This window comes from Tachyglossus aculeatus, chromosome 26, assembly GCF_015852505.1.
Source record: "Tachyglossus aculeatus isolate mTacAcu1 chromosome 26, mTacAcu1.pri, whole genome shotgun sequence".
NCBI lineage: Eukaryota > Metazoa > Chordata > Mammalia > Monotremata > Tachyglossidae > Tachyglossus > Tachyglossus aculeatus.
Window position 1 is genome coordinate 1,233,947 of NC_052091.1, and position 22,512 is coordinate 1,256,458.

At 60.6% G+C, this 22,512-nt stretch overlaps 2 protein-coding genes across 2 annotated transcripts; both read right to left on the reverse strand.

Annotated features, from left to right (window-relative positions):
* Positions 1–2,896: 2,896 nt before the first annotated feature.
* GNG8 (G protein subunit gamma 8) lies at positions 2,897–3,850 on the reverse strand. Its single transcript, XM_038766861.1, has 2 exons — positions 3,679–3,850; positions 2,897–3,207 (listed from the first exon to the last, which is right to left on the reverse strand). Exons 1-2 carry the CDS (start codon positions 3,760–3,762, stop codon positions 3,079–3,081), a joined length of 213 nt encoding a protein of 70 aa, XP_038622789.1. The 5' UTR covers positions 3,763–3,850; the 3' UTR covers positions 2,897–3,078.
* Positions 3,851–14,161: 10,311 nt separating this feature from the next.
* DACT3 (dishevelled binding antagonist of beta catenin 3) lies at positions 14,162–21,349 on the reverse strand. Its single transcript, XM_038767640.1, is given in 7 exon segments — positions 14,162–14,367; positions 14,407–14,866; positions 14,868–15,082; positions 15,180–16,121; positions 16,667–16,819; positions 17,081–17,183; positions 21,092–21,349. Coding segments are annotated over 7 exon segments (2,235 nt in total). The 3' UTR covers positions 14,162–14,263.
* Positions 21,350–22,512: the final 1,163 nt, after the last annotated feature.

The window sequence follows — 22,512 nt, forward strand, 5'->3', positions numbered from 1 at the left end:
TAGAGACAGTCCCTACCCAACAGTGGGCTCACAGTCTAAAAGATGCTGTGGGGAAGGGAAGGAGGTAAGACGGGGGGGGATGGAGTGGGGGACGAGGGGGAGAGGAAGGAAGGGGCTCAGTCTGGGAAGGCCTCCTGGAGGAGGTGAGCTCTCAGTAGCTCTCGGCAGAAACTATGTAGGTCCTCTTAGTGCACAGATCCGGAGTCCAGCCCAGCCCAGAGCCTGACAGCGCCCCTCCCTTCCTCCTCCTCCTCCTCTTCCTCCTCCTCCTCCCTCCTGCATCTCTTCCCGGCGGGTCCCAGCGGTCGGGCAGACAGGAGCGAACCAGGGCGGGCCCAGCTGGGGCGGGGCCGGAGGCCGGCCGGGCCCGGGGGACCTGCTGGAGCCGCCGCAGCCAGAGAAGCTGCAAGAAGCGAGAGCTTAATATAATTGTAAATAATTGAGCAGCCGCGGCCCCCGGGGAGGTAGGTCCCTGTCAGCCTCCCCGCCCCACCCCGGCCCTCGCTCCCGCCCCGCCCGCAGTGTCCTCCCCCGCCGACACCCGCAGGGCCGAGGCCGAAGGTGTGGGGGTCACCTCCCTCATCTGGAAAATGGAAATTAAGACTGTGCCCACCCTGATTAGCCTGTGTCTACCCCAGCGCTCACTACAGTGCCTGCCACGTAGTAAGCGTTTAACAAATACTATTAAAAAAAAAACCCGGAAATCATTTTCCAAGAATCAAAATCCACGTGTGTTGCATGTACACAATTTAATGATGGTGTGGTTTGGAATGTCATCATCAATCGTATTTATTGAGCGCTTACTGCGTGCAGAGCACGGTACTAAGCGCTTGGGAAGTACAAGGTGGCAACATAAATGTGCACATGGAATGTGCATTGGTAGTGGGGCATTATCATGCCATTGGCAGTGTGAAAAATTGGAAGTAAGATTTTTAAAAAAAGAAAACATCTTTCCTTGGGACCACAAACAAGAAAATATCATTCAAAGTCAATCATTCAGTCCATCAGGGAGCACTTACAGTGTTCAAAGCACTGTTCTAAGCACTTGGGAAAGTACAGTGCGGTAGATAGACATGATCCCTGCTTTCAAGGATTTTTCAATCTAGCAGGGGAGACGCACATAAAAATAAACTGCAGATAGGGGGACGAAGCAGATGTAAAGAAAAGGACATAAGCCCACACGAAGCCCCCCCCATTTCCTCTGCTCTCCCTCCCCTCCCCATCGCCCCGACTCGCTCCCTTTGCTCTACCCCGCCCCCCACAGCACTTGTGTATATAGATACATATTTATAATTCTATTTATTTATATTAATGATGTGTATATACCTATAATTCTATTTACATTGATGCTATTGATGCCTGTTTACTTGTTTTGATGCCGGTCTCTCCCCTTCTATACTGTGAGCCCGTTGTGAGCAGGGATTGTTTCTATTTGTTGCTGAATTGCACTTTCCAAGCTCTTAGTACAGTGCTCTGCACACAGTAAGCGTTCAATAAATACGATTGAATGAATGAATGCCTGTTTTTGCACTCTCCTCATTCATTCATATTTATTGGGCCCATACTACTACTACTACTACTAACAATAATAATATCTGTTGAGTGCTTACTATCTGCCAAGCACTGTTCTAAGTGCTGGGGTAGTTACAAGGTAATAGATACAAGGTAATCAGGGTGTCCTACGTGGGGCTCACAGTCTTCATCCCCATTTTACAGATGAGGTAACTGAGGCACAGAGAAGTTAAGTGACTTGCCCCAAGTCACACAGCGGACAAGTGGCGGAGCCGGGTTTAGAACCCACGACCTCGGACTCCCAAGCCCGTGCTCTTTCCACTAAGCCATGCTACCGTGCGGAGAACATTGTACTAAGCGCTTGGAAGAGTACAACACGACAATAAATATTAATGTCTGTTCCCCCCCCCCCCCCAGGCTGTAAGATCGTTCTGGGCAAGGACTGTGTCTGTTTATTGTTGTGTTGTCCTCTCCCAAGCGCTTAATTCAGTGCTCTGCACACAGTAAGAGCTCAATAAATGGGATCGAATGAATGACTGTCCCCCCCCCCCCGCTTCTAGTCTGTGAGCTCACTGTTGGGTAGGGACTGTCTTTATTATGTTGCCAACTTGTACTTCCCAAGCGCTTAATACAGTGCTCTGCACACAGTAAGCGCTCAATAAATACGATTGATTGATTGATTGAATGAATGAATGAATGAATGAATGAATGAACGAACAAGCCGGCCTCGCCTGTGTCCCGCCCTGGCCCCCCACCCCACCGGGCTCCCACCCAACCTGGTCCGAAAGGAGCCGCGGCAGGTCGGGCCCCGCTTCTGCAGAGTGACCACCAGGCGGCGCCTCGGCCCTCCTTCGAGGCCGCTCCGATGTAACCACAGTCTCCTATGTCAATCAATCAATCAATCGTATTTATTGAGCGCTTACTATGTGCAGAGCACTGTACTAAGCGCTTGGGAAGTACAGATTGGCAACACATAGAGACAGTCCCTACCCAACAGTGGGCTCACAGTCTAAAAGGGGGAGACAGAGAACAGAACCAACCCGCTGTTGGGTAGGGACCGTCTCTATACGTTGCCAACTTGTACTTCCCAAGCGCTTAGTACAGTGCTCTGCACACAGTAAGCTCTCAATAAATACGATTGAATGCATGAATGTAACCACCGTTCATTTCACTGCACTAAGCGCTTGGGAGAGGACAATACGAAAATAAACAGACACAATCCCTGCCCACAACGAGCTCACCAGGACCCAGGAGTCCCGTATCCTCGACCGTGAATTCCCTCCAACCACCACCACCATCCCAAAGCCTCCCCCTCGGCTGTGCCTTCCTTACCTCAGTTTCCCCTCCCTCCCCTCCGTGACAGAGGCAGGACACTGGGGTGAAGCCGCAGTCGCCTTTATTCAATTCATCAGTCAGTCAGCGGTGTAAACTGAGCGCCTGCCGTGGGGCAGAACACTGCACTAGGCGCTCGGGAGAGTCGACCAGAGTGAGTACACACGACCCCTCCCCTCGGGGAGCTTCCAGCCTAGTCGGAGAGAAGGGAGTTACCCGGCCGCCGCGGAGCGCTTAGAGGAGGACGCAGAAGAGCCGCTTCTCCCGGAACGGGTTCTCCGCGGCCGGGACCGGAGATACCAGCGGGTCCTCCTTGGCGTGCTCCTCGCAGAAGGCCAGCAGCTCGGCCGCAGCCTTGGATATCTGTACGGGGGAAGGGGTTAACCGGGACGGGACCAGACGGGACTGGACTGTGAGCCCACTGTTGGGTAGGGACCGTCTCTATATGTTGCCAACTTGTACTTCCCAAGCGCTGAGTACAGTGCTCTGCACACAGTAAGCGCTCAGTAAATACGATTGATTGATTGATTGGACCGGACCAGACGGGACCGGACCGAAGGATGGTAGGGCGGGGGCGCCGCCTAGTGGCTACCACGGAAACGACCGACTGTGGTGGTCCCCTGCCCTTTTTCCGAAGCGCCACCTGCCGGACCCTCCCGGGGCTGCAGCCTCCCGTTGTCACTCGGTGCCGTCGAAGGTCCGGAAGGACGGTCCTCCTCCCGCGGGCCCGCTTTTGGGGGCTGCTTTGGGGGGCTTCTCGTCCCAGCCCTGCCCCCCCCCGACCCGCACCCCACACCCCTCTACCGGGCCGCGGGGGGCCGCTCCGGATCGCACCTTCATGCGGTCAACGTTGACCTCCAGTTTCAGCTGCTCCACCGTCTTGCGGGCCTCGGCGATCTTGGCCATGTTGTTGGACATGGCGACGGCGGCTTGTTGACGAGCAGGCGGCCCGGGCCCGGGCCTGGGTCCCCGGGGGCGGAGGGAGGGCACGGGGCTTCCAGGCGGCAGCCCTGCTCGGGAGGGGGCGAGAAAACGGAGAGCAGGCGGGAGAAACGACAGAGGGATCCCCGCCCCTCTCTGAGCTTCGAAGAAGCGGGGTTCCGGGGCCTCCCGGCCGAGCTGCCCTCCCGTGACTCAGTTTCTCCCGTTTCCCCTCTCCCAGGAGGTGGAGCGAGGCGGGGAGATGAAGAAGCGGGAGGGGGCCTGGGGGAGGGGAGGGGGAGATGGTTCAGTATCCGCCGGCGGGGGGGGCGGGGGGGGCACCCGGGGCGCTCGGCGCCAATTAGCGCGCTCCGAGCCAAAGGGAAGTCGGCCTCCCGGCGGGCGCGGAAAGAGTAGGGGGGGAGGGAAGGGGTCCAGGGGGAGCTCATTACGGTCCTCCAGCAGCTGCCCCCGCCTCGAGCCTGGGGCGCTCAAAGTCACACACTCACCGCCTGAGCCTGGAGGAGGGGCAGGGGCCAGGGGCACTGGGGGTGCGGGGAAAGGGGGCTCCCAGAATCCCCCCTCCCCAGGATGGGGACAGGGCCCAGGGAAAAGCCGACTGGAGAGTGGGAGCGGGGTGGGGGGAGGTCAGGGGGACGGGGCGATGGAGGGACAAGAGACTGGGGGGGGCTCAGAGGGATTCGGGGGGGTCAACGGGACAGAGTGGAAGGAGAGTGGGACTAGGGGAGAGGGGGGACAGAGACAGAGACAGAGACGGGCGGGGGGAGGAGAGAGGGAATGGACCTGGCGGAGGGGAGGAGGAGGAGGAGGAGGATGGAGGGATCGGGGTGGAGGGAATGATGGGGCCGTGGCCGAACCGGGCTGGGACCGGGCATCGGGGCAGGGGCAGGGGCGGGGGCAGGAGCAGGGGCGGGGGCAGGGGCAAGGGCAGGGACAAGGGCCGGGGCGGGGCGGGGACGGCAGGTACCTGTTGCTGCTTCTCTCCAAGTGTGGGTTCTGGGTTTGACGGCGCAGCCTCCCCGGGGCCCCCTGGGGGGCAGCGCGCCCCGCCCCCACCCATCTCCCCCGCCCCCATCCCCACAACCCCCTCCTCCACCTGCAATACAGCCGCCGCTCCCCGCTGCTCGCACACAGACACACCGACACACACACACACACACACACGCACACGCACACAGGGTCGAACAGACTGACTGCCACCGACAGACTGTCACAGATACCCTCACACCCACACAGGTCACAAGCACACAAGCGCACAAACACACTCTCCATTCAGTAGCATAATAATAACGGTGGTATTCATTAAGCGCTTACTATGTGCCAAGCACTGTTCTAAGCACTGGGGGAGATACAAGGTAATCAGGTTGTCCCATGTGGGGCTCACAGTCTTAATCCATACCTTACATATGCACAGAGAGGCACAGAGAAGTTAAGTGACTTGCCCAAAGTCACATGGCTGACAAGTGGCGGAGGCGGGTTTAGAACCCAAGACCTCTGACTCCCAAGCCTGTACTCTTTCCACTGAACCACTCATCCACTTGCAGACACCCACATGCTGTCACAGTCACACACACACACACACACACACACACACACACACACACACACAGAGTCATACCCAGTCACATGCACACTGTCACCCATGTGGTCATATGGGCACACTGTCACAGACACACAGATTGCCACACTGTCAAATGGTCATATACCATCACAAATAACCTCACACACACACGTCACAAGCACGCAAGCACACAAACACACTCTCGCATTTGGTTAACATCCACTCGCACAGATCCCCACATACAGTCACAGTCACACACACACACATATGCACACAGAGTCACACCCAGTCACATACACATTGTCACATAGGTGGTCAGATGGGCACACTGTCACACTGTCATTTGCTGTCACAGATACCCACACACACACATTACAGGCATACAAGCACACAAACTTTCGCATTTAGTAACATCCACTTGCACAGACACCCACATGCTGTCACAGTCACACACATACACATAGTCATACCCAATCACATACACACATTCATTCATTCATTCAATCGTATTTATTGAGTGCTTACTGTGTGCAGAGTGCTGTACTAAACGCCATGGTGGTATGGGCTCACTTCCACAGACATATAGCCTGCCACATTGTCACACAGTCACACAGACCCACACACTGTCTCAGATACCTCACACAGACACACAACCACCTGTAAGTCACAAGCACATAAACACACCTTCGCATTCTGTACCATCCACTCTCACAGACAGACACATGCTGTCAGTCAGATACACAGTCTCAGGCATCATGCCCAATCACACGCACACTGACACTTAGTCATACACAGTCTCACAGATCCACCACACACTGTCTCAACTCGGAGACCTACACACTCCTACTGTCACGCTCAGACTCACCCACTGTTACGCACAGGGTGATGCATCGTACTTTCCCGAGCGCTTAGTACAATGGCCTGCACCCAGTAGGCGCTTAATAAATACGAGTGAATGAATGAATGAACAACACACACACTCACACACACACAGCCTGTCTCCTCTGAGGATGCTGTTCAGTCAGAACTGACCCAGGCGTCCCCTTCCCTCCTACCTCAGAAGATGGAGACCCCTACCCTGGTCTCTCCCTCCCTCCCACCTAGGAAACCCCTCCTAATCCTGGCGCCTCCGAGCCCCCTACCCAGGGGAAGCCCGGCCCTCGGGGCGTATCAAGGAAAAACTCCTCAGTATTGGCTTTAAAACTGTCCATCGCCTCACTCCCTCCTACCTCACCTCCCTTCTCTCCTCCAGTCCAGCCCGCACACTCCGCTCTTCTGCCGCTGCTAACCTCCTCACTGGGCCTCGTTCTCGCCTGTCTCGCCATCGACCCCTGGCCCGAGTCCTATCAATCAATCAATCAATCAATCGTATTTATTGAGCGCTTATTGTGTGCAGAGCACTGTACTAAGCGCTTGGGAAGTACAAATTGGCAACATATAGAGACAGTCCCTACCCAACAGTGGGCTCACAGTCACAGTCCTACCTCTGGCCTGGAATGCCCTCCCTCCTCACATCCTCCAAACTAGCTCTCTTCCCCTTTTCAATGCCCTACTGAGAGCTACCTCCTCCTGGCGGCCTTCCCAGACTGAGCCCCCCTTTTCCTCTGCTCCTCCTCCCCTCCCCATCGCCCCGACTCCCTCCCTCTGCTCTATCCCCCTCCCCGCTCCACAGTACTTGTGTATATAAGTACATATGTAGTATTCTATTGACTTTATTGATGATGTGTATAAATCTATAGTTCTATTTATTTATATTGATGCTACTGATGCCTGTCTACTTGTTTTGTTTTGTTGTCTGTCTCCTCCCTCCTAGACTGTGAGCCCGATGTTGGGTAGGGAGTGTCTCAGTTGCCGAACTGTACTTTCGAAGCGCTTAGTACAGTGCTCTGCGCACAGTAAGCGCTTAACCAATATGAATGAATGAATGAATGAGTGAGTGAGTGAGTGAATGAATGAATGAATGAAAGAATGAAAGAATGAATGAAGGGACGAGCCCCCCAGCCGACTCCCGGCTCTCCCCCGGTCCCCTCGGCCGGACCGGCGGCCCCGGGAAGCTCGCGCCAGGACCGCTCCTGGCCACACGGCGGCGCTAAAAGACAGGCAGGAGCCCGGCGATCTCAAAGCGCTTACCGGAGGCGCGGCAACTTTTTTTCCGCGACGAACTCCTTCCTATCGCCATACGACGCTCCCGCCGCCCCCTCTAACCCCGACTCGACGCCCCCCGGAGCAGAGGTGGAGAACCCCCACCCCACCCCCGGGGGGCCCTCGCCTCCTCCTCCCACCCTTTCTTCCTTCCCTCCCTCTCTCCATCCTTCCTCCCTCGCTCCCATCCCCTCCTCTCTCCGGATTTCACCTCCCCCGGGGGTCGCGCGGGCAGGGGCGAAGGCGAGGGCGAGGAGAGGGGGCCCCGCAGGCCCGCGGGGTCCTGACCTAAGGAGGCTAAAATTAGAGTCGGGGCCGCGGGCTGGAAAACTGGAATGTGTGTGTGTGTGTGTGTGTGTGTGTGTGTGTGTGTGCGTGTGTCTGGGGGCTGGGCCGAGGCCGTGGGTAAGGCGGATGGGAAGGGGGAGGGGTTGAAATGGACAGACAGACACACACACATACACAAAGACGCACACACAGACACACAAAGACACACACAGACACACACCCGCTCCCGCGCCCTTCCGGCCGGCCGACCCCTCCGAGGACAGACGCATCTGTGAGCGGCTCCCTCCGGCAGGACCCTCCCCCCAGGGACCCCGGCCCCGCGCTGAGCAAACCGTTCTCCCTCCTCCCCCTTCATCCCCCGTCTCCATGGCAACCAGACCAAGTCAATAGCAAGGGGAGGGGGCGGTGGGGAGGGGGGGGAGGCGGACACCTGAGTGGGCCGTACAGGGCAGGAGAGTCTGGCTGAGACAGGCAGAGACAGAGAGACAGAGATAGAGAGAGAGAGAGAGAGACGGATGGGGGAGGGGCAGAGAGGGACAAAGAGGTAGAGAATCAGAAACACAGAGGCTGGTAGGTCTACGGGGGCAGAGAATCAACCAATCAATGGTGTTTATTGAGAACTTAGCTTGTTTCGGAGCACTGTACTAAGCGCTTGGGAGAATATCTGGTAGACACGATACTTGCTGTCAAGGAGTTTATAATCTAACGGGAGAGATGGACACTAGAATAAATTACAGGTAGGGAAACGACAGAGCAAAAAGATATGCTCATCTGAGCTGAGGTGGGGAAAGCGGGGGATGAGCACTATAAGTATTTAAAGGGTAAGGAATCCCGTGCTTGGGTGATGCAGTAGGGAAAGAAATAAGATGGTGGGGGGGGGGGGGGTGAGCGATTAATTAATCAATCATCAATCATATTTATTGAATGCTTAGAATGTGCAGAGCAATGTACTGGGCTTTGAAGCAGCATGGCATACTGGATAGAGCACAGGCCTTGGAGTCAGAAGGTCACGGGTTCTAATCCCGGCACCATCACTTGTCTGTTGTATGACCTTGGGCAAGTCACTTCACTTCTCTGGGCCTCAGTTACCTCATCTGTAAAGTGGGATTTGAGGCTGTGGGGCTGTGGGACGGGGATTGTGTTCAACCTGATTTGCTTGTATCCACCCCAGTGCTTAGTACAGTGCCCAGCACGTAGTAAGCACTTAATAAATAGCATCATTATTACCATTATTATTATAGTAGAGCAATATAACAGACACATTCCCTGACCACAACGATCTTACAGTCTACACTTGGAGAAACTTTGCCAGAGGAGTGTTGATTTGAGCAGCGCTTTAAACCTAGTCATTATGTCTCCTCCAGGTCTCATGTCTTGCTGGTGCTCTCCCTCCTGCCTGGAACTATCTCCCCCATCACATCAATCAATCCATCAATGGTATTTATTGATCACTTACAGTGTGCAGCGCACTGGACCAAGCACTTGGGAGAGAGCTCTCCATCACCTTGCCTCCTCCTACCTCACCTCCCTTCCCTCCTTCTCCAGCCCAGCCCACACACTCCGCTCCTTCGCGGCTAACTTTCTCACTGTTCCTCGTTCTCACCTCTCCCGCCATCGACCCCTGGCCCACATCCTACCTCTGGTCTGGAATGCCCTCCCTTCTCACATCCGCCTAACTAGCACACTTCCCCCCTTCAAAGACCTACTGAAAGCTCACCTTCTCCAGGAGGCCTTCCCAGCCTAAGTCCCCATTTTCCTCTGCTCCTCCTCCCTTCCATATCACCCTGACTCCCTCCCTCTGCTCTACCCCCCTGCCCACCCCACAGCACTTGTGTATATTTGTATGTATTTATTATTCAATTTATTTTATTCATGAGATGTATGTCTTTAATTCTATTTAATTCTATTTATGCTATTGATACCTGTTTACTTGTTTTGATGTCTGTCTCCCCCCTTCTAGATTGTGAGCCCATTGTTGGGTAGGGATTGTCTCTGTTGCTGAATTGTACTTTCTAAGCGCTTAGTATAGTGCTGTGTACACAGTAATCACTCAGTAAATATGATTGAATGAATGAGAGTGCAATACAACAGAGATGGTAGACATGTTCTCTGCCCACAACGAGCTTAAGCAGTGGGGAATCAATCAGTCAGTCAATCAATCATATTTACTGAGTGCTTACTGTGTAGAGAGCCCTTTCCTAAGCACTTGGGACAGTACAATGCAACACAGTTGGTGGACGTGTTCCCTTCCCACCATGAGCTTACAGTCTAGAGATCTGAAGATCATTCCCCTACTAAAATCTCATCTGCTCCAGGAAACCTTCCCTAAGTAATTTCCCAACTCTGGTTACTTTTCTCCCGCTTCTGTATCACCTGCGCACTAAAATTTGTGGCCCTAAGCACTTTGATACTGACCCACCTTCCCCGCATTTTTGTTCAAATCCTTATATTCTGTTGCATTCCCTACCTGTCATTGATTTTAATGTGCGTAGCAGTAATAGTATTTATTAAGAGCTTATTCTTTGCAGACTACTGTATTAAGCACTGTCAACCACTCAGTTGTATTTATTAAGGGCTTACTGTGTGCAGAACACTGTACTAAGCCCTTACGAGATTACAGTATAACAATAAACAGACGCATTCCCTGCTCACAACGAGCTTACAGTCTAGGGGGGAGGCAGACATTAATGTATCTGGGAAAGAGTATACAAGTGGAATTCAATGACAAGCCCCCCCATCCCCATAGATTTTAAGATCCTTTAAGGAGCAGGGATCGTGTCTTCTTAGTCTATTGTCATAATTATAATAATTATGGCATTTGTTAAGAGCTTACTATGTGCCAGGCCCATGACCTTCTGACTCTCAGGCCCGTGCTCTATCCACTAGGCCATACTGCTTCTCCCCAAGCACTTAGTATAAGGCATTACAAGCAGTAAGTGCTCAATAAATGCCATAGACTGATTAATTAATTGATTTGAATGTGGGGAGAGCGGCCTTCTGTAGGATATGAGGGAGGAGGGAGTTCCAGGAGGAGGATGTGAACAAGAAACAAGGTGAGAGAGGTGACAGTGAGGCACCGGAAGTCTATGGGCTCTGAAGAACAAATAATAATAATAATGGTATTTGTTAATCACTTACTATGTGCCAAACACTGTTCTAAGCACTGGGGTAGATACAATTGGGTTGTCCTATGTGTGGCTCCCAGTTCTAATCCCTATTTTCCAGATGCGGTAACTGAGGCACAGAGAAGTTAAGCGGCTTGCCCAAGGTCACTCAGCAACAAGTGGCGGAGCCGGGATTGGAACCCATGTCCTCTGACTCCCAAGCCCGTGCTCATAAAGGGTGCGGGCTGGGAAAAGAGCGAGGAGGATCAGTCGGAAAGAGATGGAAGGGGGATGGTCTGGACAGGCCTGGGCCTGGAGGGTCGGGCCAGCAGCGTGGACCCCCAGGATCCCCACAGAGGGGCTTTGGTCCTGCCTGGCTTCCCCTCCTCCATTCTGGGGTCCTCTCCATCCCACCCCCCCCCTTTCTCCCCTCCCCAACTGCTCTCCATCTCCCTCAATCCCCCTGCCCCCCCATCCCCTGTGTCTGCAAAGCCAGTGGGAGGGAGGACACGTGCCCCAGGGGTGTTTGCGCTCCTGTGTAAAGAGCACTTGTGCTAGACGATGATGATGATAATGATGATGGTATTTGTTGAGAGCTTACTATGTGCCAGGCGCTGTACTAAGCGCTGGGGTGGATACAAGCCAATCCGGTTGGATGCAGTCCCTGTCCCGCGTGGGGCTCGCAGTTTCAATCCTCATTTTACAGCTGATGTAACTGAGGCCCGGAGAAGTGAAGTGACTTGCCCAAAGTCACGCAGCAGGCAAGTGGCAGAGCCGGGATTAGAACCCATAGGCCCCATGACCTTTCATTCATTCAATGGTATTTATTGAACGCTTCCTGTGTGCAGAACACTGTACTAAGCAATTAACCTTCTAACTCCTAGACCCAGGCCCTAGCCAGTGTGTGTGTGTGTGTGTCCTGGGTGCGGTCATTGTCCCGCTGCCAATCCCGGAAAGCCCGGTTTAAGGGGCTCATCAAGGAGGGGGCGGACCCAGGTTTCCTTTGCTCAACCCTACGGGACCTCGCCGCCTTCCCCCCTCATCTGTTGAGAGGGGCAGGGCAGGAGGAAAGAGAAGGGCAGATGGAGTCTCCTGGAGCTGCCCCCGGCCCCCTGTCCCCCTGCCACGGGCCCAGACCTCCTAGGCTCCTGGCTCTGTGAGGGAAAAGGGGCCTCACGCTTCGAAAGCCAGAGCCCCCCGCCCCCCCACACCCGATTTGTTCTTGGCTTTGATGGGGGTGGGAGTGGGGGGTCGTAAGCGCCGAGGTGATGGGGGAGGGACGCTCGGACCACACCTGGGACACATCAGCCGCCGCTCGGGCGGCCACGACCTGCCCAGACCGGCCGTCACCGAGGGGGCCCGCACGGCCAGACCTTCCCCCACCCGATCGGCCCGGGCAAGGGTCAGCCGGCACCCCAGGCCTCTTCCTCCCTCCCGGCACGGACCCAAAGCTTCCCCACTCGCCGGGGGCAGGGTGCGAGGGAGAGCGGATGAGAGGTTTTTGTTGAGTTTCGGGGAGCTGGGAAGGAGTGTCTGAGCCTGAGAAGGCGGGTTTTGTGTGTTTAGGGGAATGGGGTGGGGGCCTTGGACGGGGTTGGCTCTTCCCACCATCTGGTTTTCATAAAGCTGAGAAGCCAAAGCCGCCACTGCGGCTCCAGGCGGAGAGGAAAGTGCAACGAGACAGCCCAGACCCTCTCCCCACTACACACACACACACACACACACGCTCTCACGCGAGCATGCACTCACACTCCGGAGAGATGGAAGCCGCCCGACATTCCTTCGCTACAGAGCTAAAAGACATTCCAATAAAGAAGGGGAAGCTGTACAGTACGGTATGTAGGCCACACAGCGACAGAATTGAGGTGCCGTATGTAGGAGAGACAATCAGGCAGATTGTCCCTTGGTGTGCACACACACACATACACACTCACACACACACAAATCCCAAGAAGCAGATGCACCGCCCCCCCCCTGCGGAAGAAGCGGCCACACAAACAACACTGTCGATTTATTTACAAAGAGGTTACAGAAACACACACCGGCCAGCCGGCTCCTCGACGGCTGTGGAGGGGGTGGGGGCGAGGCCTCCGCCCCCCTCTCCCCCCGCCCCCCTCCCCCAACACCGGAGCCGTGCCGCTCTCAGTAGAATAAATACAGCGATTAAAAACCAAAAAATGGCCCGGAAAACGGCTCCCGCGGATCTCCCCTTCCCTCCCACCCACCCCCGCTCCGCAGGACGGGCGAGGGATGCAGGGCCGTCCCTCCCCCCACGACCGCCTGGTGCCTGTCCTCTTTCCCTCCCTCCCGGAGCGAATCCGTTGGATCGTGAACGGGCCAATCGGAACGCAGCTCCGGGAAGGGGTAACCCCCGGCTGAAACGGGAAAGAGGGGTCCATGGACCAATCGGAAGGGAGAACGAAAGACGCCGGGATCAGGCGGGGACCAATCCGCCGAGGGCGGGGTGGATAGACTCGGCAGGAACGGGGCCCATTGGATTGTGAATGAACCAATCGTAGAAGACGGAGGAGACCCCCAAGCCAATCAGAAGCCTGCTGCGGCAGTCAACCCCGAGGCCTCCGAAGTCCAACGTCTGGGGGTGGACGGAGAGGCGGACAACCGGGACGGGCCGTGGGCCCCCGGAGCGGTGAGAGGGCCGCAGGGGCGACCACTAAAGTGGGGGGCATGGCGTAGTGGATGGAGCACAGTCCTGGAAGGCGGAGGGTCATGGGTTCTAATCCCGCCTCCGCCACTTGTTTGCTCTGTGACCTTGGGCAAGTCATTCCCTTCTCTGTGCCTCAGTTCCCTCATCTGCAAAATGGGGATTGAGACTGTGAGTCGGACTCTGCCCTACTCGATTTGCTCGCCCCCACGCCGGCGCTCAGTACAGTGCTTGGCACATAGTAGGCGCTTAACAAACACTACAATCATTGTTATTATTACCACTCCCCGATCCGCCCCCCCGCCAAATGAAGCGGGGCCCCGGGCCCGTTCGAACCGAGAGTCCTTGGTGGTTGGGGATCGGATGGGGGTCGCTAAAGCCGGACAAGGTGTCCAGGGTGGGAATTCTGGAGCCTGGGGATGGGGAGAGAGAAAGAGAGAGAGCCCCGGCCCACCTCGCGACTTCCCAGTCCCTCTCCCCGCCCCCCGCACAATGTAAACATTTTCCGACGTCAGAAACAGACGGGACGGGCCGCCCTCCGTTCTGCCGGTGAGGGCATCGCCTTCCCCTTCCCCCCCACCACGTCCAGGGACTGGTGGGGACGGGTCACCGGGGACTTCCTGGCGAGGGGGAGGGAGGGGTCGGGCCCGGGGGGGCTGTGGAAGTTGGGAGGAGGAGGGTCCGTGGGGGGGACGGCTCCCGGAGGGGGTCCCGGGAGGCTCAGACGGTGGTCATGACCTTGAGCGACCCCGAGCGAAAGCGCAGGATCTTCTTCTTAAGGGCGTGCGACGCCTTGATCTTGACAAAGACTTTGGGCTGGCCCGCTCCGGGGCCGGGGCCGGGGCCGGGGCCCGGGCCGCAGCCCGTCCCCCCGGGGCCCGCCCCCCCGGGGCCCGCGGCGGCCACCAGCTGCGGCGCCAGCTGCTGCGGCCACACGAGCCCGCCGCCGCTGCCGTCCGTGTCGCTGGAGCCGGAGCTGAAGGCCGGAGACTCGCCCTCGCTCAGACTGGACTCGCTGTCGCCGTAGCCCAGCCCGCCGTAGGCCGCGGGTCCCCGGCGTCCCGGCGCCCCGGCCCGGCCGGCCGAGCACTCGGAGTCGCTGCCGCCGTAGCCGTAGAGCAGAGGCCGCGGGGGCGGCGGGGGCGGCGGGGACGCCCCGGGCACGCGCGCGGCCCGCTTCCCGCGGCGGCCGTCGGCCGGGGGAGCCCCGCAGGCCCCCGGCCCCCCGGGTCCCTCGTCGCGGCTGATCTCGGCGGTGGAGCGCCACTTGCGGTAGCCGGCGGGGCCCGGGGCGGGCCCGTGCGGGGCCCTGCGGGGCCGGGGGCGGCCGCGGCTCCTCGCGCTCCACCGTGTGGTACTTGGGGGCTCCGGGAGCGGCCCCCGGCCGGTTGAGCAGGCTGTTCTCTGACTGGGAGCGGGCGGCCTTCTTCCCGCGCGGGGAGCCCCGCCGGCCCCCGCCCGCGCCCTCGGTGAAGCGGCATTTCTTGGGGCCGCCGCCGCTGCCCGCTCCGGCCGGACGGGGGCGCTCCCGCGGCGGAGGGGGCGGCGGCGCGGGCGCGGACGGCGGCGGGGGCGCGGACGGGGGGCGCGGGCGCGGGCGAGAGGGGCGGGGGCGGCGGGGGGCCCCGCTCGGGGGACAATTCGAAGCTGCGGCCCTTGGCCAGCGGCGGCGCCCCCTTGCGGCGGGCGGCGCGGTGGTGCAGGGCGGTGGGGCCGCGGGCGCCCGCCTGCGCCGGGATGTACTGCGCCTTCACCAGCTGCTCCTCGCCCGGGCTGGGCGGCGGCGAGCCGGGGGGGAGCCCCGACGCCAGCCCCGACGGGAGCCCCGACGCCAGCCCCGACGGGAGCCCGGCGGCGTCCAAGCGGGCCAGCCCGGCCTCGTAGGCGTCGAGTCCCGCCCCTCCGGGCCCCGGGTACAGGTCCATGGAGAGGGCCGGGCGCGGGGCGGCCTGCAGCCGCGGGGGCTTGGGGAGGCTGGAGTGGAGCGGGGGCGGCGGGCTGCGGCGCTCCGAGTCCCAGGACGCCCAGCCGCGGGCGGCCAGGGCCACCCCGGGCCCGGCCTCGTAGCCGCACGGGGACGAGGAGCCGCTGCGCCGCTCCGGGGGCGGCGGGGGCGGGGGGCGCGCCGGGCCGCCGGGCGGCGACGGCTCCGCCGGCCGCTGCCGCAGGCTGTTCTGGCGGCGGGGCGCGGGCGGGGGCGCCGGGGACTCCTGGGGCCCCAGGTGGGTGCGGGGCTTCCCCGCCCGGCCCCGCCGGCGCAGCAGCCCGGTGATGTAGTTCTCCACGCGGCGGCCGCGCGCCGGGTCCGGGGCCAGGCCGTCCGGGCCGAAATCCGCCGGCGGGGCCGGGCCCTCGAGGGGGAAGCCCAGCGCCGGCCCGGCCGAGAAGGGCGAGTCGGCGTAGGCGCGGCCGCAGGGCAGGGGGCTCTGCAGGGCCACGGCGTGGAGGGGGCTGGGGCACAGGAACGGGGGTCGGCGATCGCCGCCGCCGCCATCCGGCCCGCTGGGATAGGGAGCCGACAGGGACCGGGGCACCATGCCGCGGACGGCGCTCTCCCTGGGGCTGGGACCCGAGTCTCCTGGGTTGGGAGGGGGAGAGGGGGTGGTCAGAAAATGGGCCGCGGGACCCAGGAGTCCGGGGGCCGGCCGCCGCCTCCGAGGCCCCTTCGCCCTTCACTAAACAATCACTCTCCCCCCCTTCCAAGCCCTACCGAAGGCGCACCTCCTCCGGGAGGCCTTCCCCGACTAAGCCCCCTTTCCCTCAGCTCCCCCTCACTTCCGCGTCACCTCGACTCGCTCCCTTTGCTCTTCTCCCCCCTCCCCTCCCCATGGCACTTATGTATATATAGGTAGAGATCTATAGTTATGTTTATTTATATTGATGCCCGTTTTTACTTGTTTTGATGCTCGTCTCCCTACCATCCCCCCAGACTGTGTGCCTGTTGTGGGCAGGGATTGTCTCTATTGCTGTACCGTACTTTCCAAGCACTTACTACAGTGCTCTGCACATAGTAAACGCTCAATTAATACGGTTGCATGAATGAACGAATGATGCCCCCTCCCCCGGTCCTGCCCCGCCGTCTCATCGCGATCACCCCCCGTCCCCGCCCCCACTCCGCCTCACCTACTGACTTGGGCCTCTCGCAGGCATAGGCCCCGCGCGGTTCGGCGGGACCCAGGCGACCGTAGGACCCGGAGCCCGAGAAGCCGCTGTCGCCCCCGAAGGCCGGCGGCGGGGAGTCCGGGGCCGCGGCTGAGCCGGGACCCTCATAGAAACCTGCGGGGAAGGGGACAGGCGGCGGGAGGCCCGGGCCAGGGAGCAGGAAGGGCAGAGGGGCTCTGTCGTGGCCGAGGGGCCTGGGGGAATTGCTGGGGTCCGTCCGTGCCCGCTGGCCGGACCGGGACTCCTGCCCTCCCCCGCCCCCGCCCCCCGGGTCTGGAGGTCTCCCTGGTCAAGGCTTGGAGATCTTTAGGAGAGAGGCCGCCCCGCCCCGCCCCAAGCCCTCCCCCAGCTCTCCTGGCCGGCCCGGGTCCCCACCTGAGCTGGGCCAGCTGCCGGTGTCCATGTCGCCGCCGTCAGGATCCAGGCTCAGCTCCCCCAGCTGCTGGCCCAGCTGCCACATCAGGCCCGGTAGGGCCTCCTGCGAGGTTGGGGGGGTCGGGGATCAGTGGGGTCACAGCCTCCTCCCTGCCTGTCCCGTCAGCTTCCGGGTGCCCTTGGCCTCCCCTCCCTTCTTTCATCCCTCCCTCCATCCCCCATCGACAATCCCAATCCCTCCCTCATCCCTCCCCCATCGACAATCCCAATCCCTCCCTCATCCCTCCCCATCCTCCCACTCCCCACCTCACTCTCCCCATCCCCCCTCCGTCTTCCTCATCCTCCCTCATCCTCTCCATCCCCCCTTCAGCCTTCTGTCCTCCACATCATTCTTCGTCTATCCTCCTCCCCATTCCGCCTTATCCCCTCCACCCCATCGTTCGCCCTTTATTCTCCCCATCCTAGTCCTTCCTTCTCCATCTTCATCCCCTTCTCCATCTCCTCATCTTCCCCAGCCCCTTTCGTACTCCCTCCCTCATTTTTTCCATCTCCTTCCATCCTCTCTCATTTCTTCCATTCCCCGCTCATCTTCCCCATCCCTGATGATCCTCCCTCATCTTCTCCTTCCATCCACCCACATCTTCACCGTCCTCTTCCGTTCATCCACATCTTCAGCATCCCCTTCCACCCTCCCTCCTCTCTCCTCCCATCCGGCTTCATTGCCCCAACGCTTTCCGTCCTCCTTCATCTTCCCCATCCCCCTTCCTCCCGCCCTTATTTCACCCTCGCCGCCCTTCCATCCCCATCTTGTCTATCTTTTCCCCCGTAGCCTGGACCCTATGGGCCGGGGGAGCGGCTAGGAGGCTCCTGAGGGCGGGGTTTCTCCTGAGGGAGTAGGGTCTGGACTCGGCCCAGACTTTTGAACTTTGATGCCCAGAGGGCGGACAAATTATTCGTCTGTAGCCAGGACTGGGGGCGGGATGCGCCGCAGGCGGTTGGGACGGGGCAGCCAGAGGCCTCTTCTTGACCTCCATCCCGCAGCCGAAACTCTCCTCGCCTTCTCCCCGTGGTTCTAGAATGGAGGGGCCTGCGGGGGGAGGCGGAGGGGGAGGGGAAGGGGAAAGGAGGGCGGGCCTAGGCCCTAGAATGGAGCCCTGCCCAGTCGCTCCTTTCCTATTTTGGGCAGAGGGAGCGACGGGGAGGAAGAACCTTGGCCTCAAGCGGGGCGACGACCAAGATCTCTGCGCCCCTCCCCATTCCGGGCCCGGCCACCCCCGGCCCGCCTCCCCGCTACTTGGGCCGAGCGTCAGCGGAGCCGGCCTTTCGGTGTTCGATTCCTATTAGTCGCCGGCGCCTTGACCCGGGACGGACCCAGGCAACTCAGCACCCCCCCCACCCCACCTCCCCTTTGCGTGGGCCGAGCAGTCCAGGCCCCGAGATCTCCCCTGTCCTGCTTCCTTGCCCTCTCCTCTCTCCCCTGGAGCCGTAGATGCTTTAAAGCGGAAGACCACAGCTTGTCTTTGCGTCTCATTTTCGTGTAGGGCCCAAGAAACCCTAATCTCACTCTGAGGGCCTGGATCTCCTGGTCGGCTTCAGCCGCCGGCTATTCGCCTTCGTGGGAGCCCCTCCGCCCCGACTCCTCCAACACACACAGCCCCTTAGAGATCCTCGCTCTGAGAGGGCAAGTACCCGGGGGCGAGGTCCCCCCGACCCAGCCGCGCCCCCTCCCTCGGAGAGACCAGCGGGCCTCAAGTAGGGATGGTGGTGGTTTCCCGCCTCTTCCATCCCACCTCTCCCGGCCTTGAGCCTTGAGTGCGGGGCGGGAGCCTTCTCTTCTGCCACGACCTCCCCATCCCTCCCCCATCCCCCCAACACTCTCCTCATGGCCCCTCCTCCACGGAGCTGGGCCGGGCTAAGACGAGGCCCTGGTGGGGGTCACTGCTGCTTCCACACTGACAGGATGGGCGGGTGGAGGGAGGGAAGGGGGGGTCCAGCCAAATAGCTCTAGTCTAGCCTAGTCTTCCCCCACCTCCCGGCCCTTACCCCGCTTCCCTCGAGGACCCAGTAACACCTCCACCCCCTACGTCCCTCCAGCTCTAACCCCGGCCGGGCCCAGCTCCCACAGCTGTTTCTGCTTCGGGAGGAATCTGCAGGGTCCGAGTGGGGGGAGGGTCTTCCCCGAGCTCTGCCCGCCCCTCCAGCTGAGGAGAGGGAGGGAATGATGGAGGGAGGGAGGAGGAGGGGCTTCTTGAGCAACGAGCAAAGTGGGAGCCCCGCCATTGGCCGTTTCCACTCGCCTCATTAATCCCCAGCTGGGCCCGCCCCCCAGCCCGCGCGCCCCCGCGGCCCCGCGCCCCCGCCCTGGGGCCCCAGGAATCGGCTGGTGAGCGGGAGATGGGCCGCGCACCCTTCCGCACCCCAGACCTCTCGCCTATCCACCCACCGTTTCGTCGGGCCCGGGGCCCGAAGCCCAGACTTTCCCTCCCCACCCGTGGGGTGGGGGCTGCCAAAAGCCTGGGGTGCTTCTCAAAGGCCAGAAACCCCGAGCGACCCAGAGACGTAGAGATAGAGACTCAGAGACCCTGGACATAAAAGCGGAGCACTTAGAAACACAAGAAAGAGAGACCCTCTTCCCCTTCGCCTCTTACCCCACTACTCCGAGGTGAAAACGAGGGACGGGCACGAGGAGAGACATGGAGACTAAGACACACAATGAGATGGGAGTCCCAGAGAGATTGACCCAGAGACCCGGGGCACAGAGATACTCAGAGAGACAACGGCATAGCGACAGGCAGAGACCCGACTGCACAGAGGCGGGAGAAGCGAGACCCAGGGGCACAGACCCCGACAAAAATCCAGCTGTAGAGAGACAGGACCCCAGAAACGAGCAGAGAGATCCAGCAGCACAGAGAACCAGGGGCTCAGGGACAGTCCTTGCAGAGGGTGAGGAGACACTCGGAGAGACAGGGATACAGAGGCCTTAGAGGAAGGCGATATAACGGCTCGTCCCAGGCGAGTCGAGACACCCGATCCGGGGCAGAAGGGTCCGCAATGGCCCCGGATCCCAGCGATGTCCACAGCTGCTGGCAGGCCCGGAGCCAGTGACCCCCGCAGCCCCTCTCCCCATCCTACTGCAGTCCCCCCGGGAGGCAGAGTCGGAAATATGGATCCTAAAAGCATCTTATTTGCATAACAAAATGCCCCCGATCCCCTCCCCCTCATCCCCGGGCCCCGGATCCGAGAGGCCTGGCCCGGCCTGAAGAAAGTCCGCGTTGGTCACCTGGGCCATCCTGGGGGTGGGGTGGGGGTGGGGGTGGGGGAAGGGGAAGGTCTCCCCGAACCTCATTCCTCCGTTTCTAGCGGAAGGTTCGGGCTCAAGGTTAAGCGGGGATTAAGTTGGGGGAGGGGAGGCCCCAAGGAGATCTCCAAGCGCTTCCCCCCGCCCCCGAGTAAGCGTGGCAGCCCCCAAGGGGTATTCGCGGCCCCCCGGAAAAGCGACAGGAGCCCCCGACTCTCCGACCGCTTTCTGTCCTTTGACGCCCGTCCTTCCAAGAGGCTCTCAGTCCCGCACTCTCCCGAAAGCCCCAAACCCAGGCGTCCCGGCTGCCTCTCCCCAGATCCCCCGAGCCCGCCGACCCCCTTCCTTCTCCCTTTCTCCCCCTCCCCATCTTTCCTTCCCGGGGGCCCTCCGCCGCCCACTGCAGGGCCGGAAGGGGAAGGCCCGGATTGGGGGTTCCCGGCCCTCCCCCGCTCCCCCGGGACCCTCACTCTCCCCCCACCCCCACCCCGACGGCGACGCTGCGGTTCTTCCAGGCCCCCAGACCCATCGCTCCTCCCAAGATGGGGGGTCGGGGAGGGGGCGGGGGATGTGTGTGTGCCGGGGGGAGATGTCTCCTCGCAGCCCCGAGAAGCCTCGGGGCCCCTGACTTCTCGCCCCCCGGTCTCGGATATTGTGTCCGGGTCCTCCGGGGCCGGGGGACAATGGGAACGGAGCGGGGGCGGCCGACTTACCAGCTGCTCCTCCAGGGCGGCCGCCGCTCGGCGGGCCGTCTCCTCGTCGCCCTCGTCCTCCTCGTCCTCGCCGGCCCCTCCGGGCCCCGGCTCCGGGGGCTGGCCGGCTCCGGGCCCCAGGCGGAGGGCTCGCTGCACGCGCAGCTCCTGGCGCTCGCGGAGCAAGTGCAGCTCGCACAGGCCAGCCAGGCTGCCCTCCAGCCAGCTCCGGAGCCGGCCCCGCTCCGGGCTCACGGGGAACGAGAACGCGCGGATCATGGCTGCGCCGAGGCCCCGCAATCCCCCCCGGTCCCCCCCGGTCTCCCGGCCCTCTCTCCCTCCCTCCTTCCCTCCGGTCGAGCTCCGCCGGTTGCAGCCGCCGCCGCGGGTCCCCACTGCCCGCGCCCAGCCGCCCGGCCCGGCTGTCACCGCCTCATCTGCATAGCCGCACCCCCGGGGCGCTCGCCGATTGGCTGAGCCCCCCGCTCATCTGCATGGCCACGCCCCCCGGCCCCGCTTCGGGGATCGTCGGCCGCCCGTTGGACTCCGCCTTCTACCTTTGCATATCCCCTCCCCGCCGAGTTCTCATTTGCATAACCACACCCTTCGTTTGCATGCCCCGCCTCCTTTCCCTGCTCGTCCCCGTACGTCTCCCAGAGATTGGTTAGCTGGACGTCAATCATCCGCCCAGCCGCGCTCCCAGCCCCCTTTCTCATTTGCATGTTCCCGCCCCCCTCCCTAATCACTCCGGCCGCTCGGCCCCGCCCGGCTTCTAAGCACAACCAAGTGGCCCCGCCCACTTCTCCAAACCCGTTTGCTCCCTTCTTCTCCCCGTCCCCGCCCCTTTCTCTCCAGGTTCGGTGGGGCCGGAGCCGCCCCTTCGTCCCGGTACTTGCGTTGCGATTGGTCCGTGGGGGGCTGAGCCAGCTGGATTGCGGGCTATAAATAGCCTGGGGGGCGGGGGGGACGGACATGACGCAGTGTGGGTGCTGTTGTCCTCCCCCCATAACACCCCCAATTAACTGGGAGAGTAAGTGGAGGGGGATGAGATGATGATGATTTAGGTTCTAGTCATAGGAAGGGTTTTGGGGTGAGCGGCTGTAAACCCGAGCGGGGTGGGGGGGGGGGAGCGGGAGGTGGGAAAGGGATAGGAAGGAACAGAGGCGAAGGGAGAGGGGGAAGAAGCAGAAAGAGGAGGGGGTGGAAGAGAAAGGGGTGGCTGACAAGGAAGAGGGGGAGAAGGGGTAGAAGAGGGGGGTGACAAAGACGAGGGAAAGGAGAAGGGGGTGACCAGGACGCGAGGACACAGAGAAGATAAGGGAGACAAAGACGAGAAGGGGAATGAGGAGGACAGCGGCGGCGGCGACGAGATGGTCAGAGCAGCCGAAAGCCTGCAGGAGCCAAATCCCAGACTTAAGATTTCCGACTTCCCCGTCCCCTGG

Bases quoted from the DNA above. Each gene is read 5' to 3' on its own strand.
- GNG8 (XM_038766861.1), bottom strand. From the start codon at position 3,762: ATGTCCAACAACATGGCCAAGATCGCCGAGGCCCGCAAGACGGTGGAG. The intron at 3,208-3,678 runs GTGCGATCCGGA...TCCCCCGTACAG, and splicing joins TCAACGTTGACCGCATGAAG to ATATCCAAGGCTGCGGCCGA.